The sequence below is a fragment of the Acomys minous genome (genome assembly GCF_964271855.1).
Source record: "Acomys minous genome assembly, chromosome: 2".
NCBI lineage: Eukaryota > Metazoa > Chordata > Mammalia > Rodentia > Muridae > Acomys > Acomys minous.
The window spans coordinates 48,956,926-48,975,220 of record NC_140484.1 but is presented as its reverse complement, the minus strand read 5'-3'; the positions used below and the strand labels follow the sequence as shown (position 1 = coordinate 48,975,220).

Here is an 18,295-nt window from a genome sequence, read left to right as displayed (position 1 = left end):
CTGGCCTACACGTTGCCTGCTGCCCCACCTCATGGGAACCACCACACGTTTAGGCTTAGGGTTTGTTTTTTCTATCCTTTAACAAGAAAGAGTTCAAATTGTCCTTCAATTGGGGACGAGGTTTTCAAATTTGGACATGTGTAAACTATTGTATGAGAACCGGGCTGCTTACCTGGTGCTCGGGTGCACCCCAGCCTGAGAGGTGCAGGTGACATGGCTACTTGGTCTGTTCCCTCCTTTGTTGTGGAAGTTAATAGCACGGTAGTTTAATCGGCGCAGACCTAACTTTCAAATGTTTCGGCCATGGGCCCCAGCTGGACAGACATCCCTTTATAGGAAAACCCGAACTGGAACAAAAGGCATTTGCCACCCGTTCTTGCAGCAGCTCCTAGGCTGAGCTGCAAGCCGCCGAGGAGCGGTGCTTCCGTCAGGTTCTCACACTTCGCCCTCCCGCCGCGAGCGAGCGCCGGCTTCTTATAAGGCTTCCGATCGGTCGGCCCCGCGGGCGGGGCATGCCTGGCCAGAGCCGCACTACGCAGGCGCCCCGCTCTTTGCGCCCCAGGCAGCGGGCCCCACCCCTTGCTTTTTCCAGCTCAGCGCGGCTGGAGACGGAACTGTCGTGCGTTGCCTTTTATGCCGTCTCGCTTTCCGGCCGCTGTTTCCACACGGCTTTCCCCTCCCCCCTCCCCTTCCCTCCCTGGCGGCTTACTTTGCGGCAGCACCGACAGCCCCACCCCCTTTCTCTGCGGAATCACCATGGCGGCTGGGGTAAGTTTGCCGGCTCCGGTGATCCGGGTCACCCTATCCACCGCCATCCTTATCCTGAGTCGGGCTAGTCAGCGCCGGGGGAGTGTCAGACCCAAGCGGAGAGCCGATCTGGGGTCCACGGGCCGTACCATCGCAGGGCAGGGCTCCCAGGGGCCCGGAGGGGAACTGAGGCTGGGGCTCGGAGGCCAGAGGTGGAATGCTCTGGGGATGAGGAGAGAAAGGGGACGCTGGGTCTCCACTGGCCGGAGCTTTAGAAAGTGTTTTGGCCTCACTGCCATTTTGAGATGTGCCATCTGGGCAGGTTGGTGTAACTTTTGCGACCGTTGTTTGTGTGGGTCAGCAACGGGACAGTGGGAAGGAGAGGGTCTTTGTGGGCAGGGGCGACTGGCAGAGTTAGGAGAGTTGTCTTTGCGGGAGGTGTGGGAGCCGGAGGAATCAAGGAGCAGTGAAGTGGGCCCGCGGTGACCCCGCTGGTGAGCTTTCAGCGGGGAGCCGCCTGGGAACTCACTGAAGGACAGCACCAGAGGAGTGTCGGTGCGCGGCGGGCAGAGAAGGGCTTTTTTTAGGATGAGCAGGCATGGCGTTAGAATGCAGCGGGCCCAGGCTGAGGGGGAACTTTGAAAGCTCGTCGGTCTCTGTGTGTGCTTTTGGAGCGGGACTAGCCTGCCGGTAGTCAGACACCAGATCACCATGAATGAATGAAACAAGGGCTCCGGGAGGGGTTGTGTGTGTGTGTGTGTGTGTGTGTGTGTGTGTGTGTGTGTGTGTGTGTGTGTGTGTGTGTGTGTCTGTGTGTCTGTGTCTGGGCAGATGGGAGTCTGATGGGACCAGAAGTTTTGAAGGGAAGAATGCTTGTAGAGATGTCCTTAAGGGAGGTCACATCTGTCGGCAAGCTTTATTTAGCCGCTGGTGTGTAGTTCTGCTCTTGGTGTGTCGGGGGACTCTGGTTACACAGGGCATACTCAGTTTGCTTCACCAGAAAGAGTGAAGCTGATCCCAGCACTGTGGAAGTGCGCGTGGGGAGTGGCTTTGAGGATCCTTGTGCTGACGTCCGTCCTCCACTCCTCTCTCTCCTAGACCCTGTACACATACCCTGAAAACTGGAGGGCCTTCAAGGCCCTCATCGCTGCTCAGTACAGCGGGGCTCAGGTCCGCGTGCTCTCCGCACCACCCCACTTCCACTTTGGCCAAACCAACCGAACCCCCGAATTTCTCCGAAAATTTCCTGCTGGCAAGGTGAGTACGAAAGCAGAGACACCCCCGCCCCAAAGAGCCTTAGCATTCCATTGTATAGTCTTTAACATGGAAGAGATTTTTATGGGGCCAGGGATGTAGCCCATGAAAAGCCCCGAATTTGACTGCCCAAGGCCCTAAAAGGAAAAAGAATCCTTTTGAAAGCTTCTGGTAATCCCAATACTCTGGAGACTGAGGCAGGAGGATTGTGCAAGGTCTGCCAGCCTATACAGTTTAGTGAGACCCGCCTCTAAAAAGGAAACATTGGAGGTGTGTGTGGTTACTAAGGGATGCTCCTCACAGCTGCTCAGTGACTGTTAAGGAGATGTATTTTGAGGTGTTGCAAACACATACATCAAGCATATCTTGAGTTGGGTTCTTATCCCAGAGCACTTGGGTATAGCTGAATATCCAAAGCTAAGTACGGAGGAGAGCAAATGCTCTATGTGGGTTGTGCCTAATGCTTTGGGCCACAGAGTTGTAGATGTAGGGCTGTCTGATGATGACAGCTATATTTTTATTTATTTATTTATTTATTAGACTCAAAGAGTGCTGGAATCAAGGTATGGGGCAACACATTTCAGCCATGTTTGAATTCTTTTTTTTTTTTTTTTTTTGGTTTTTCGAGACAGGGTTTCTCTGTGTAGCCTTGGCTGTCCTGGACTCACTTTGTAGACCAGGCTGGCCTCGAACTCACAGCGATCCACCAGCCTCTGCCTCCCGAGTGCTGGGATTAAAGGCGTGCGCCACCACGCCCGGCTCCATGTTTGAATTCTTAGTCCAGACACTGAATTGATAGCACAAGGTTGACCAAATATTTTTCATTCCAGGTTTCAGATAATGTCATGAGTTTGCATAGCAAGGAGTGTTCCTAACGTACTCTTACTTAGAACAGTTCAACCATGAGAATTTGCTGGTGGGAGATCCCTGTGTATTTTTCACTTCTGTGTTTTCGTTACTTTGTCCCCAGGTTCCAGCCTTTGAGGGTGATGACGGATTCTGTGTGTTTGAGAGCAATGCCATTGCCTATTACGGTAATTTGTGGGGAATGCAGGATTGAGAGGGTCTGGAGGTGAGGCTATACAAGTGGCTGCAGCGGACAAGGTGGAATCATAGAGACCTGGCTTGGTTTTTGGCATGATCTCAGGGTTCAAAGCTCTGTGTTCTGCCTTTGCAGTAAGCAACGAGGAGCTGCGGGGAAGTACGCCAGAGGCAGCCGCTCAGGTGGTGCAGTGGGTGAGCTTTGCTGACAGTGACATCGTTCCTCCAGCCAGCACCTGGGTGTTCCCCACCTTGGGCATCATGCACCACAACAAACAGGTACATTTGGGCACTGGGGGGGGGGAAGCTGGGGGCACAGTTGGGGTCAGCTCCTGCATTTTGAGAAAAGGAAGTAAAACAGAGGAAAAGATGGCCAGGATTGTGTGGGCAGTGCAGAGACTAATGAGTGATTACCATCACTATAGTGGAAATAAAGGCATGTTGACCATGAAGAAATATAAGTTGAATGTTTTATTTCTGATAAATTTTAAATGATCCACATGGGGCAGGTGGCGTGTGCTTGTAATGCCAGCGCTGGGTGGTGGTGGGGAGGCAGAGGCAGGCAGATCTCTTGAGTTCGAGGCCAGCCTGGTCTACAAAGTGCCTCAAGGACAGCCAAGGCTACACAGAGACCCTGTCTTGAGAGAATCCCCCCAAATTTTTTTCCAAGTGTTCCTGGAGTCTAATGATAGAGGATGGGGGTTGAGCCAACACTGATTAAATGGCTTCTTTAATTCTGTTAGTTGTTGTTGTTATTGGGGAATTCGAGAATAAATTTGAGTATTCAAAACAACAGGCCACTGAAAATGCAAAAGAGGAGGTGAAGCGACTCCTGGGCCTGCTGGACGCGCACTTGAGGACAAGGACTTTCCTGGTGGGCGAGCGAGTGACGCTGGCTGACATCACAGTTGTCTGCACCCTGCTGTGGCTCTACAAACAGGTAAGGTTTGTAAAGAACCCATTTGATGGGGTAGACCAATACTGGGGTACCCCAGACTGCGTAGGACCGGTCAGTGGCTGTAGGAATCCCAGGATTATTGACTACTGTGATGGTTTTTATCTTAGGTGATGTTGGCTTAGTGTCTGTTTGGCTGAAACTAAGTTTCTTGGGAATCACGTATTTAATTTAAAGATGGGTAAAGACTCGGTATGGTGGCTTACGTTTGTAATCCCAGCAGTTGAGGTTCTGAGACAGGAGGATCATTCTGATATGAGGCCACCCTACGCTACGTGGTGATATCAAAAATAAAAAGCAAAAATTAAAGCTATATAAGAGGCAAGGATGAAAACTGCAGCATCAAGGGCTTTTGGAGGAAGATTCAAGTCCCTGTCTTTGCTTCGTTATTTACAGTTACAGTGCTATGAGTCTTTGGTTTTTCGAGACAGGGTTTCTCTTGTTACCTTGGACTCATTCTGTAGACCAGGCTGGCCTCAAACTCATAAAGATCCACCTGCCTCTACCTCCTGAGTGCTGGGATCAGAGGTGTGCGTCACCACTCCTGGCTAGGTTACTATTTTTTAAAAGCATTTTTAAAGTTTCAATTTATGTGTATTTGCATGTATATACACATGTACATCCCAAGGAGCGTGAATTACAGATGTTTATGAGCTGTCATGTGGGTGCTGGGAATCAAACCTAGTACGCACCTCTCCAGGGACTACCACCACCATCCCTGCATTAATGTAATTTTTTTCCCCCAAGTGTTGTGTTACTAGTTTTTTAGGCATTAGCTCTGGACCCATTCTGTTGCATAACTAGTCCAACGAGGAAAAAAGGAAAAATGCTCCTACTGTGTGCCAGACCATATTCTTTTGTTTGTTTGTTTGTTTGTTTGTTTTGTTTTTCGAGACAGGGTTTCTCTGTGTATCCTTGGCCAGACCATATTCTTCACAGGGTTTCATGTACTGTAATGTTTGCATGCCCACAGCTAGTAGGTGCTTAAGGATAATGTAAGTTATGGAGCCACTCCCTCCGGTTTTGGCAAAAATGACAGGAGCTGGAGAGATGGGTTAACAGCTAAAATGCTAGCTGCTCTTCCAGAGGACTCTAGTAGATTCCTAGTACCCACATAGTTACAACTTCAACTGTAACAGCAGTTCCGGGAGGTCTCGTGCCCTCTCCTGGTTTCTGTGAGCACTAGGAACGTGTGGTGCACAGACACATGTGTAGGCAATACCTGTATAGATAAAAATCAAAAGCAAGAAGTTTTTTAGAGTAGTGTGGGGCTCGGCACTTAAGAGCACTTGTTTTTGCAGAGTATTCATGTTCAATTCCACATACACAAATGGCGGCTTATTTAGAACGCTCTAGCTCTGCTCAAGGGGTAGCCAGTGCCCCCTGACCTCGGTGGGCAAAACGCTCAAATACATAAAAATAAACTACATCATAAAGACTTTTAAAGAACAATAGTGAGTTTTTCTTTTTAAGATTTAATATATATACACATACATATATATGCACCTGCACGACAAAGATCGTGAGTTTTTCAGTGAAGGGGCATTGAGGGCTGTTGGGTTTGTGCTGGGCGCATGTGCTGTGGGTTGGTTGTCTCATCAGTGTAAGTCACAGTTGCAGTGCGGAGTTAGAATGGAGCCTATGAACACAGGGGCCTGGTGCGCTCTAGCTCCCGTTCCCAGCGTCACACACCAAGCGTCTTCTGGGGGCGTCATCTTATTTGGCAAAATAAGTCTAGTAGTCAGTCCATTCCAGCTCACTGGGGCTCTGGCTTTGTACTCTTAGGCGCTGCCACCGCCTTTCTGTGAATGTAACTTCTCTTTCTGAGACAGGGTCTTTTATTATTTTGTGGGTTCTTACCCCCATCACTAAATAGGAGAGAAAGAAGGATGGGGGGTTGGGATAGAGGTCTTTGAATCTAATTTCCCCCCATGAATGACCAACAACCATTTACCCTGCCCCTCCGGACTCAAGCGTTTATATATCCTCTGAAAAATTCCCAGAATTCCAAAGATCACACAATCACAGAAACTTCCTGCAGCTGGCAAAACAGTCCAAAGCAGCCCTATATACCTGCATCTGGGATTAAAACAATAACATATTCTTATAGTATTTGTTTTTTAAAAAAAACAAAAATTCAGAATTCAGAAATACACAGAGAACAGGGTTTCTCTGTGTAGCCTTGGCTGTCCTAGAACTCTGTAGACCAGGCTGGCCTTGAACTCAAAGAGATCTGCCTGCCTCTGCCTCCTGAATGCTGGGATTAAAGGCATTGCCACCATGCTTATCATAACTTATCAAATTGAAAAGTTGAAAATTTAGCTCTCTTTTCTCCTCCCCCTCCCTTTCCATCTCTCCCCATGCTCATTTAATAAACTTCTCCATATCTTAAAAAAAAAAAAGTTGAAAAGTTAGTTGGCATGAAAATTTAAAAATCAACAATAGACATGAAATGCTCATGTAAAAGAGCAAAATATTAAAGACGTAGAGTAATAGTATCTGAAGGAATGGGAGCAGCCATCCTTTTAGACTGAACTGTAAAGATGGTAGCGAAAGAAGCAGCTGTAGTTGCAGGGCTCAGACAGGAGGGTCATGATGTGGAGCCCACTCGGGTTATGCAATAAAACTTTGACCAAAAAATAGGAACAGGAGACTGGAGAGATATTTCAGCGGTTAAGTAATTAAAGGCACCGGCTGCTCTTCCAGAGGGCCAGGGCTTAATTCCCAGCAACTGCATAATGGTGCACAATCTCGTGTACCTCCAGTTCCAGGGGATCTTCCTCTGTCTCCTGGCCTCAGGGACATTACACGTGTGTGGTGCACAGGTGTATGTAGGCAAAACACTCATACACATACATAAAGAATTAATCTAAGAGATGGAGCCATGATTTCAGGTTTTGGTGTTGGGGAATGGAGAGGAAAGTGGACCCAGGGGTGAGGGTCTTGTGCTCTGTTCACGGCCTTGCCTTTGTTGGTTGTGCTTCTGTCCGCTGCGGCAGGTCTTGGAGCCTTCCTTTCGCCAGGCTTTTCCCAACACCAATCGCTGGTTCCTGACCTGCATTAACCAGCCCCAGTTCCGGGCAGTCTTGGGGGAGGTGAAGCTCTGTGAGAAGATGGCCCAGTTCGATGGTGAGTGACGGGGCTGCGCCTGCGGTCGGGGGCCTGGGCGCCTGCGGTCGGGGGCCTGGGCGCCTGCGGTCGGGGGCCTGGGCGCCTGCGGTCGGGGGCCTGGGCGCCTGCGGTCGGGGGCCTGGGCGCCTCGGCTTGCCGTGCAGGATCCAACAGTAACTGACATTTACATGGAAGTGCAGTGCTGGGTGGTCATGCGGTCTTGTCCTGGGGCTTGTGGGGCTGTCCTTGCCATCACTTTCTCCCTGCTTGCTGCCTGGTTTGAAGGAGAAACGTAAAGCTGTATATTTCCTTCCCTCCCTCCTTCATTAGCTAAGAAGTTTGCGGAGAGCCAACCTAAAAAGGACACCCCAAGGAAAGAAAAGGGTTCCCGAGAAGAGAAGCAGAAGCCCCAGGCTGAGCGGAAAGAGGAAAAAAAGGCAGCTGCCCCAGCTCCTGAGGAGGAGATGGACGAGTGTGAGCAGGCACTGGCTGCTGAGCCCAAGGCCAAGGACCCTTTTGCTCACCTGCCCAAGAGGTAAGCGTGTTAGAAGGTGTTCTTTACCTTTGTTCCTGCTCACACATCTAGGTCTGCAGTTTCAGGTTGTTACATAAACACTGGTGGGTGTAAGTGTAGTCTAGGCTGGCTTGTGAGGCTTGAGGCAGAAAGATGCCCTTGAATTTCTGACTGATTGTCTTGCCTTCACTTGGGATTACAGGCATGTACTTATATAGACGTCTTTTGGTTTTGGTTTGCTTTTGGTTTTTTGAGACAGTGTTTCTCTGCAGCCCTGGCTGTTCTGGAACTTGTTGGCATGAACTCAGAGATCCACATGCCTTTACCTCTTGAGTGCTGGGATTGAAGGTGTTTGGCAACATCACCTGGTTCTCCGCCCCCCTCCCCCTCTTTAAAGATTTATTTATTTATTTATTATGTATACAATGCCCTGCCTGCATGTACACCTGCAGACCAGAAGAGGACATCAGACCACATTATAGATGGTTATGAGCCACCATGGAGTTGCTGGGAATTGAACTCAGAACCTCTGGAAGAGCAGTTAGTGCTCTTAACCTCTGAGCCATCTCTTCAGCCATCCCCTTTGTTTTTTTAAGACATGGTATCACTTTGTAGCTGTGGCTTACCTGGAACTCTGCATAGACCAAGCTGCTTTGATTTCCTGTTATCTGTCTCTTGAGTCCTGGAATGCACCATCACGCCAGAAAGAAGTCCCTTTTATTGGTGGTGTGTGACTTTGTGCCCCTGAGTGCATGCGTAGAGGCTAGGAGTCATCCGAGATGTCTTCCTATATGGCTCCCTGCCTTTTTCTTTTTCTTCTTCTGAAATCTCTGATTGAACCTAGAGCTTATGGTTTCTGCTAGACTGGTTGCTAGCCTCCACGATCCACTTGCCTCTAGCCCTGGGGATTACAAGTGCTAGCCACTGTGGTCAGCCTTTGTGTGAGTGCTAGGGATCGGAATTCAGTTCCTGCTGCTTGTCCAGCGAGCACTTTACCCACTGGGCCATGCCCTTAGCCTCTTGGAGTTCTAACAGATGGGAAGGCAGAGTTTAGAGTGGAATGAGAAGGAGGTCTCACGATGGTTCAAAGGCAATCTCATAGCCCGCCTCCTCCCGCCTCCCAGGTGTGATGCATGTCACCGTGCCTGACTTAATTTTGTTTGTTTTGAAGCAGGGTCTTTCTGTGCAGGCCAGGCTGCCTTGACCTTGTAGGGCCTCCTGCCCTTGTTCTCAAGTACCAGCACTGCAGGGGTGTCCCCAGAGTCTAGCGTCTCTTCTTTTTCGGCCATATTCTCTGCCTTTCCCCAGATTTTCTTTGCAGTAGACTGGTCTTTTGAGGCCTCGTACTCATTTTCTCCTTGCTGAGACCACTGTGGAGGAGCAGTTAAAGAGAAAGCTTCAGATGTAGCTTAGCTGCTTTCCCTTTTCTTTTCGGGATATGGAGAAACCCTGAGGAGACAGGGTATCTCTGTGTAGCCCAGGCTGTCCTGGATGGAACTGGCTCTGTAGACCAGGCTGGTCTTGACCACAGAGGTCCTTCTGGGTGTGGGCTGCCACCGCTCGGATGTAGCTGCTATTGAAGTTGTGTGTGTGTGTCTGTGGCTAAGGTTTGGAAGGTGCTGGGGTCAGATCAGAACTCAGGTTCACTTGAGTACTCTGCAGCCCTGCTCTTGAAAGAGTACATTGAGTTTTGAACTTCAGTGATTAATCTTGAGCCTTGCACCAGGATTGATTTTGCACTAACAAGAATTTGTTGTGTAGAGCTGGGCGGTGGTGGCACAGGCATTTAATGCCAGCACTTGGGGAGGCAGAGGCAGGTAGATCTGTGAGTTTGAGGCCAGCCTGGTCTACAAAGCAAGTCCAGGGGCAGCCAGGGCTACACAGAGAAACTCTGTCGCGAAAAAACTAAAGAAGTACAGTGCATGAATGTGCCAGATGTGGTTTCTTTGTATAGTCTTGACTGTTCTGGACTCACTTTGTAGACCAGGCTGGCCTCAAACTCACAGATCTGCCTGCCTCTGCCTCCCACGTGTTGGGATTACATGTGTGTGCTACTGGACCCAGCTAGACTTTTTTTTTTTTTTTAAAGATGCTTACGTGTTTAATACATGCAGTGCTCTGCCTGCATGTATGCTTGCATGCCATAAGAGGGCACCAGATTTCATTATAGGTGGTTGTGAGCCACTAGGTGGTTACTGGGAATTGAACTCAGGACCTTTGGAAGGGCAGCCAGTGCTCTTAACCTTTGAGCCATCTCTCCATCTTCCCAGCTAGACTTTTTAATGCCATAAAATTGAAGCCAGCAACTTAACTATCATTTGTATAACATTTCATTCTGGTCATGTTTATTGTTTCTCGGTTTTATATACATGTTTTTCAGGGTTTTGGGAACTTAACTTGGGACCTCACCTGTGCTATACAATCTCTCTACACTGCTGGCCCTAGTTTTTTGAGGCAGGATCTTGTACTCCCTGTGCTGAGATTACAGATGCAGACCACACCTGGTCTGCATTATTGGGGGAGGGGGTAATGGATTGTGAAACAATCCCTAGTCCTGCCTTTTGGCTGGAAGGAGGAGGGTTTGAAATTTTCAGGCTCTTCAGATGAGTTGTCTAGTGGAATTTGGAGACCAGTCTGGGACCTGTGGTTTAAGGGCAGATTTCTGCCTTTGCTACAGTGTAACCTTGGACCAGCCTCCTCATTTAACCTCATTTGTGAACTGTGTAACCTAGGCTTAGTAAGGATGAAATGAAACAATGTGACACTTAACCGGAGCTCTGCCCTTGGAGGTGCTGTGTGTCTGATGCTGACCTTGGGCTCCTGCTCCTCCTGCTTCTGTCCCCATCCCCCCACCCCCACCAAGCATTGAGAGTCTGGCACAACCATTAGTCCCAATTTACAGCAGTATTTATGCTAATTCACTTTAAGTGTGATATATTATGTCACACTCGTGTACTACAAGATAATATAGCTGCTTCTTTTCAGGTAGGATTCCAGGCAAGTTTTGAACTCAAGTTATTTGTTACTCAGTCTCTGAAATGCTAGGATTATGGTATGCACTACCATACCTAGCATACCATACCTAGCATGTCTCAGTATTGTTAAAAACAGCCAGACAGGCTGGAGAGATGGCTCAGAGGTTAAGAGCACTGGTTGCTCTTCCAAAGGTCCTGAGTTCAATTCCCAGCAACCACATGATGGCTCATAACAATCTATAGTGAGATCTGGTGCTGTCTTCTGGCCTGTAGGTGTTACCTGGAGGCAGAACACTGTATAAATAAATAAATAAATCTTTAAAAAACAAAAACCAGCCAGGCCTGGTGGCGCCACCTTTAGTCCCAGCACTAGGGATATAGAAGCAGGCAGTCTCTGAATTTGAGGCCAACCTGGTCTACAGAGTGAGTCCAGGGCAGCCAGGGTCGTCACACAGAGACTGTCTCATAAACAAAAAAAAGTTATGTCTCATAAACAATGTTATGAACAAAACTTTAATAACTCAAGGCGGCATCTGTGGATACACAAAGGGAAAGGACATGAAGTATGTTATCCCACTTACTGAAATTGTAGAGTTTCTTCAGTCAATGTTCATTTTTAAAGGCTTCTATAGATTGCTTTTTATTTTATGTGTATGAGTGTTTTGCTTGTGTGTTGGTATGTGTGCCATGTGTATGCCTAATGCCTGAGGAGGTTAGAAGAGGATGTCAGATCCCCTGGGACTGGAGTTACAGATGGTTGAGAACCATTTATTATTTGGGGTGGGGGCAGTGACCTGAGCCATGAGGCTGGCTTCCTTGGCTTCTGGGCATCTGACCCCGAGTGTCAAACTACTTTGAAGATAATCTGGACCTACGAGCTTTTCAGCATGCAAACTTGTTGCCAGACAAAGAGGGACTAGAGCAGCTGAGGGTAAAGGTTTGAGGTAGCTGTCCTTTGCTTGCATTCTGTTTCTAGCATATAACCTAAGGCCTGTGTGGGGGAGGGAGACTAGAGCCTGACTTGGGGCTCCTGGTAAATGTCCCAAGAGGGGCTAGAGAGGGAAAAACAGACTACCTTGCTTTTAGCCACCACCTGGGGGCAGCAGCCAGCTGTGTCCTTGCTGGGCTCATGCAGATGCTCTGGGTCTGGCTTTCTCAGGCTCAGAAATGTCTTAGCTCTTGTCCAGGCCCCTCGTTCTCCTCACTCATAGGCTGCTAGTATCTGTCATTACATTACAGGGACCACTTCCTTCAAGCCAGTAAATGCGAAGTGAAAACTTCATTGGCCCAAAGATGCTTTGCAGTTTCAGTAAGACTTTCTCCTTATGGGCTTCCTGTGTTTTTTCTTCTCTTTAGTACCTTTGTGTTGGATGAGTTTAAGCGTAAGTACTCCAATGAGGACACCCTCTCTGTGGCCCTGCCATATTTTTGGGAGCACTTTGATAAGGATGGATGGTCCCTGTGGTATGCCGAGTACCGCTTCCCTGAAGAGCTCACCCAGACCTTCATGAGTTGCAACCTCATCACTGGTGAGAAGAGGAGGAGTGGGTCTGGGAGGAAGAAGGTCAAGGTCATGGGTTACATGATTCCAGAGACCTCATAGACTCCCTTTTTCCCTCCAGGAATGTTCCAGCGATTGGACAAACTGAGGAAGAATGCCTTTGCTAGTGTCATCCTCTTTGGAACCAACAACAGCAGCTCTATTTCTGGTGTTTGGGTCTTCCGGGGCCAAGAACTTGCCTTTCCGGTGAGGAGGGTGCTGGGGGGAGTGGAGTAGGCAAGAATGTAGGAAACTGGGGGTCTTGGGCATGGGCCAGTAGGTGTGAGGGAAAGTTCTGGGTTGTACATAGGGAGTATGTTCACATCAGTGTGAGTCCTGGCATCTGGTGTCATAGGTCTGAGTTGGAAGTTGGAGAGAGATGAATCAGAGGCCCAGCGTCTAACCATATGCCTCTATTGGTTTCTTTCTCCCTTTTAAAAATCCCCAGCTGAGTCCAGATTGGCAGGTGGACTATGAGTCGTATACATGGCGGAAACTGGACCCTGGTAGCGAGGAGGCCCAGACCTTGGTTCGAGAGTACTTCGCCTGGGAGGGGGCCTTCCAGCACGTGGGCAAAGCCTTCAACCAAGGCAAGATCTTCAAGTGAACATGTCTTGCCATCGCCTAGCTGCCTGCACCCACCCTTCGAGGGAGATGGGGGTCATTAAAGGAAACTGAACATTGCACTCTCTGCTGTCCTGCCTCCTTTGTGAATGGTGGATTCTTCAAAGCTCTTGTCTATGCCTGAGGCATCACTGTGACAGGGCAAAAGTTTTCAGAAGAGCAGAAGTAGAGGCCTGGCCTTGGTTTTGCCTTTACTGCCCTGCTTCCCACAGTGACGCTCTAGTAGCTGGGGACGATGAGAAGCGGACTGGGAGGTGACATGGGCCTTAGTTACTACCACGTTCTTAAGGAGTTGTATCCCAGACCTTAACCACTGAAGAGAGCTGTCTGCTGACAATGCTCATAGTATGTATGCAGAGTGGTTCCTGTCATAGCTGTGTCCTCTGTGTCTATAGGGGCCAGGTTCCTCGCATCACCTCGTATCCTGTGGTCCTCTAGTTGGTGCAGTGTTTTCATAGGACCTACATCTCTCCCGTGCAGTTAAATGTGCTACAGAAAATTGTTGGTTTGTAGTTGAAGGAATAATGGTGAGAAAATTCCGCTCATTGTGGTGCAGATGGCTTTGTTGGGTGTGGGGTGCGTGAGCACTGCGGTGCTCACACCCAGGGTCATCAGTATGCCAGCCCCCAGCTCCCAGTGCTTTCTCTGGCTGGTGGAGCTGTTGGATGGGGAAGGCTCATTTCCTCACATAGGCTTCATGGGTAGGTGGGTGAGTGGGTGACACTGTCCACGCATTGCAGCTTAAATGCTGCTAACATGCTAGAAGACTAGTCACCTGGGGTAGATAACTGGCATTTTGGTCCTTACCTGGCTGTGGGTCAGCTCTGGTCATATCCTTTGTTTTTGTTTTGTTTCTTTCTTTTTTTCCTTTTGGTTTGTTTTTTTCGAGATGGTCTCTCTGTGTAGCCTTGGCTGTCTTGAACTCGCTTTGTAGACCAGGCTGGCCTTGAACTCACAGCAATCCACCTGCCTCTGCCTCCTGAGTGCTAGGTTTAAAGGCATGCGCCACCACGCCTGACTCATATCCTTTGTTTTAAAAGTATGTTGTATGCACACACTGCATGATTGTGCGGGTACCCCTGGAGGCCAGAAGAGGGCAGAGCTGGCCCAGTGTAGGTGCTAGAATCTAAGGTCATCTGGAAGAGCAAGTTCTCTCCGCTGAGCCATCTTTTAGCCTCAGGCTTGTTTATGAAACAGTTCTTGGCCATATAGTCCATGCTTGCTTCAAACTTAAGGCCCTGCGTGAGCTTCCCAAGTGTTGTGGTTACAGGTGTGGGTACTTGGTATCCCCTCTTTCAAACAAGGAACATTTGAAGTGGAGGCTGGCAGCTGAATCCAGTGGGTATCACCTTGAAGCCTGGAATACCAAGTTGTGACTGCTACTAATACTTTGCTGAGACCAATAGTTACTAGTAACCCCCTACTTTGAACTTTTAACCGTTTCAGAATTTTGGGTTTTCGCTTTTTTTTTCCCCCAGACAGTCTCACTGTACCCTAGGCTAGACTTCCCAAGAGCTGTAAGTTAGAGATTTACCACCGTACCTAGGTGTTTCCCCAAGTTTTAACAGCTCACATTAGATACGAGAAACTAGGATGAGTCTATATGTGGGGTGCTTGCCTAGTCCACATGACGTGCAGTGATCATTTACTGCACAGCCTGGATGTGGTGGCACATGGCTAATCGTGGCAACCAGCAGGCAGAGGCTTGAGTGCTGTGAGTTTGAGGCCATCCTGAGTGTTGCCAGAACTGTCAGTGCCAATTGGTAAAACTCTAAAACCCAAAGAAATGCAGAAGAAAAACTGAAGTAGAGGCTACTTGGCCTACTTGAGAAACTATGTCAAAAAGCAAACGGATTAGAAACCAGTATGGACAGACAGTTGACTTCCTTTGTCCTCTGGTGCAGGATTTTTGTGTTTCTGTTTTCTTATCCCATCCCTTAGTCCAGGCATAGGGCAAGGGTCTTGGAAGGGAGGAGAGTGACCTTGCTGGGGCTAGGACTATTCCATATGTGTATCCTTGGACCTGCAGTGTGGTTTTCTTTTTTCTTTCTTTCTTTTCTTTTCTTTTTTTTTTTTTTAAAGAGTGGGTGGTTAGTGAGAGCTGTAGTTTGCAATCTATGGAGCCCAGGATGGGTTGGTTCTTGCTCCAGTGCTGCTCCCAGGCAGCTCATCTTGAGTTAGATCCAAACTTGTTTCCCTGTACAGCTTGGTCTCACAGTACTAGATGGTGCTGTGGGGTGTGTCCGTATCTTTGTTGCTGGGGCCTCACTGAACCTGTCAGGCTCCTAAATTCTGTTTCCCACCCCACCCCCTCCACTTGTGCAATCTTCACTGCTTGTCCCCTTCATTTTTTCCAATAGCTGAAGATTGAGGCCAAAAGGCCACCTTGTGTGCCACTTAGTGGGCAGGCCTCAGCCTAGGAGAGAGGCCTTACTGTGAAAGAGTTAAGAGCTCTTTTCAGGTGAGCCAGAGTTTGGGTAGCAGTCTGCCCGCAGATCTGGTCTGGAGGTGGGCAGGGACCCTCACCTTCAGCTCCCTTTCCTGAGCCTGCAGGAAGGGTGACTCAGCAACACATCCTGCTTGGTGCTTCTAACCCTGCTTGGTGGTTTGGTAGGGTGAAGGGTGGCCAGGTTGTTAGATAAAGGGCCAGTATGCATAGGCTCGAGATAGGAGAAGGAGGTATGGAAGGCCGCTGGGAAGGGCCCCTAGGAAAGAGTTAACACAGTTTGTAGTTGCGGGTGGGTGGGTGGGTGGGTGCCGAAAGGGGAAGCACATCTGGAGTGAGTTCTGTCCCGCCCTGCCCTGGAGAGGCCTGAGTCACCACACTGTCAGCCCAGCCTTCCCCCATCTCAGCTTGGGCTGGAGGCATCTTAGGAGAGCATAGTTCTCTGCCATCAGCCATGAATGCAAGAGCGAGCCTGTGAATGTCCCTGTGTGCCAGAGGCTCTGTGCCACCAGCCACTGTCTAGAGGTGGCTGCGCTATGCACAACAAGCAGGCAGAGTTAGGGGGTCAAGGGCTGAAGGGGAGGGGGGTGTTTGGGAATGGGTCAAGCTGAGAACACAAGCAGGGTGAAGGAAGGAAGCCGTTGTATCCACGTCATGGGTAGAATCTCAGCTCGGAAGGAGGTTGAAAGAAACTGAAGAGGCCAGGGCCTAGCTTTGCAGTCACCTCATAGTCTGTGCAGAGCCTTGGTTTAGTTTGTAGATAAAGCTGGTAGATACTGGTCACAAGCAGCTATATACTGTAGTTTTGTTGGCAACTCTGAAAATTCTTTAATTCTTTAAAGTTCTTCCAAGATAGACCTACGTTGTTGTCACTTTTTTTTTCTTGTGTCAGATGGACAGCTGCTGCATGCCCCAAATGTGCCACTTCCTCCTTTGAAAGATGCACAGGGCGTGGAGGGGAAGGGGAGGGGGCTCTAGAGTATTGAAGAGGAATGAAGTGTTTTGAGGGCCCCACCCAGGCATTTCTAAAAATGTTTCCTTGACAACCAGCACTTCTCAGAACTCAGGATACTTACCAAGAACTCCATACTTACCATGCTGGGTAGCCATAGCTTGCCCAGACTCTCACAGTGGGAAAGCAATGGTATATTGTAACATCCTCCATTTGTTCTGGTCCTCTGTGTTTTGAGTGTAGTTAAGAGTACCCACTCTGCTCCCATCCCCTAATGCTGTACAGCTGAAATATTGATGCCCCTGAAGGTTAGAGAAGCTACCACCTGCTCCTGCCTGTGTGCACTAATCAGGCTGGCATGGCTCCCAGAAAGGATGCTGTCTCTCACCCCAGTGAAGTTCTGGGAGGTCCTGTGCTCAGGCACCTAGGGGGTGGGGGAGAGACCCTTCTCCTGGGGATGGCTGCAAAGTATCACAGTTTGCTTTAATCAGAAGAGGAAGAATACCTTGGGTATGTAGTATTGGTTCATCTTGGATATGTGTTTCTGGGTCCCCTCCCCTTTTCCAAGGCTCCCTTTTGTTTCCCTGATTTCTTCAGGGAACCTGTTGACAATAGTTTGGTTTGTTTGTTTTGCTTTGAAAGCGGGTCTTCAGTATCCCAGCCTAGCCTTGAACTCATGATATAGCAGAGTACGACCCTGTACTTCTATTGTCCCTTCACCATCTTAGTGCTAGGGTTACAGGTGTATGATCCTGTACCTGGCTTATAGAATGCTGGAGGGTGAGCCCAGAACTTTGTGCATGCTAAGAAAGCACCAACTGAGCTACGTCTCCATCCCTGACACTGCACAGATCAGGAGCTGGTGGTCAGACCGTGGGACTATTTTCTGATAGGATCTCCCATGGAATGTGCCTCTATTTCCAGCTGTCCCATCCCTTTGCAGCAGCAGCAGCTGTCATGTGAAGGCCTCTAGCTGGCTCAGCCCTTTTACAATTATCTGGCTGGTTCTGCCCGGATTGGGGGTGGACAGCAAGGACGGGCAGAGCTAATGGTAGTTGGGCATGGCAGGGCATGAGGGCACTAGTGGAGTCTTAGGAGGACTGGCTTTGAGGGCTGAGGAAAGGGCTTGCCTGGGTCAAGCAAGCTGGGCAGGAAAGGGAGGCGGAAAGGCTCCCATCCTAGGAAGGGGGGGGGGTGGTGGTGGCTGAGATGGGGCACAATTTTGTAGATGTAAGGGAGAGTGTTATAGCAGGACCCTAGTTAATCACCAGGGAGATCCTCATTTCCTCTGACTCACAGGCTGCAGAGCTGCAGTGTACTTCCCAGCCAGACCTTCAACATGTGGGACTTGAGTCACCCAGTTGCTCAGGGCGTTGGCTGCCTTCTAGTGGCAGTGCCTCCCCCGCCTGGCCCTTACCCCACCACTTCCATTCATTTCTACTGTTAGGGGTTCCTGAACACACCCCCGTTGCCCCACTCGTCAAATAGTAACTCTCACAGAATGTATCTCACTCAGGGACTGTCAGGAACATCATCTCAAGTCATCCCCTACTTCACATGGGAGTGAACCGGAGCCCAGGGAGAAGTGACCTATCACGCACACTTCCAAGGCTCAGTTCTTGCAGCCACATACTGAGTCACCTTTGCTCCAAAGTAGGAGAATGCTTCCCCTCAGAAGTTGGTGGTAGTCACAGTGGACACAGAAGGTTCTAGCAGCTAAGAAACCTAGAAGTGAAGCAAGTCCCAGGGCAGGGTCAGTCCTGGGGCGGCTAGAGGGCATAAGGTAGAGCAGAGGCAAGCCTGTGAGTGACAGGAGCCTCAGCTATGTGGTGACTCAGGCTCTGGGCAGCCTAGGCCCTTCCTTCTTGTCCTGATCTCCTTAAGCTGGGCTTGGGGAAGTGTGAACAGAAGAGGGAGGGAAACCCAGGCTGGCATTCCTCTCCCCCCCCCCCCCCTAAGGAAAGAAGAGGAAGTTGGAAAGCTGATTCCAACGAAGAGTCAAGGCTGGTGTTCCCCAATCTCTCTGCCCCTCCCTGTCCCTTTGGGGAGGGAAAGCAGGCTGGGGCTATTCTATTCTTTCCAGCTCCCTCCCTCTGCGCCTATTTACAACACTGCAGTCTATGCACATCTCTTCCT

At 49.4% G+C, this 18,295-nt stretch overlaps 1 protein-coding gene across 1 annotated transcript; it reads left to right on the top strand.

Moving 5' to 3' along the window:
• Positions 1-401: 401 nt before the first annotated feature.
• On the top strand, positions 402-12,823 carry EEF1G (eukaryotic translation elongation factor 1 gamma). The gene is given in 11 exon segments (XM_084773081.1): positions 402-661; positions 663-768; positions 1,846-2,004; positions 2,972-3,035; positions 3,179-3,321; positions 3,839-3,982; positions 6,997-7,126; positions 7,439-7,643; positions 11,954-12,126; positions 12,220-12,344; positions 12,586-12,823. Coding segments are annotated over 11 exon segments (1,557 nt in total). The 5' UTR covers positions 402-512; the 3' UTR covers positions 12,745-12,823.
• Positions 12,824-18,295: the final 5,472 nt, after the last annotated feature.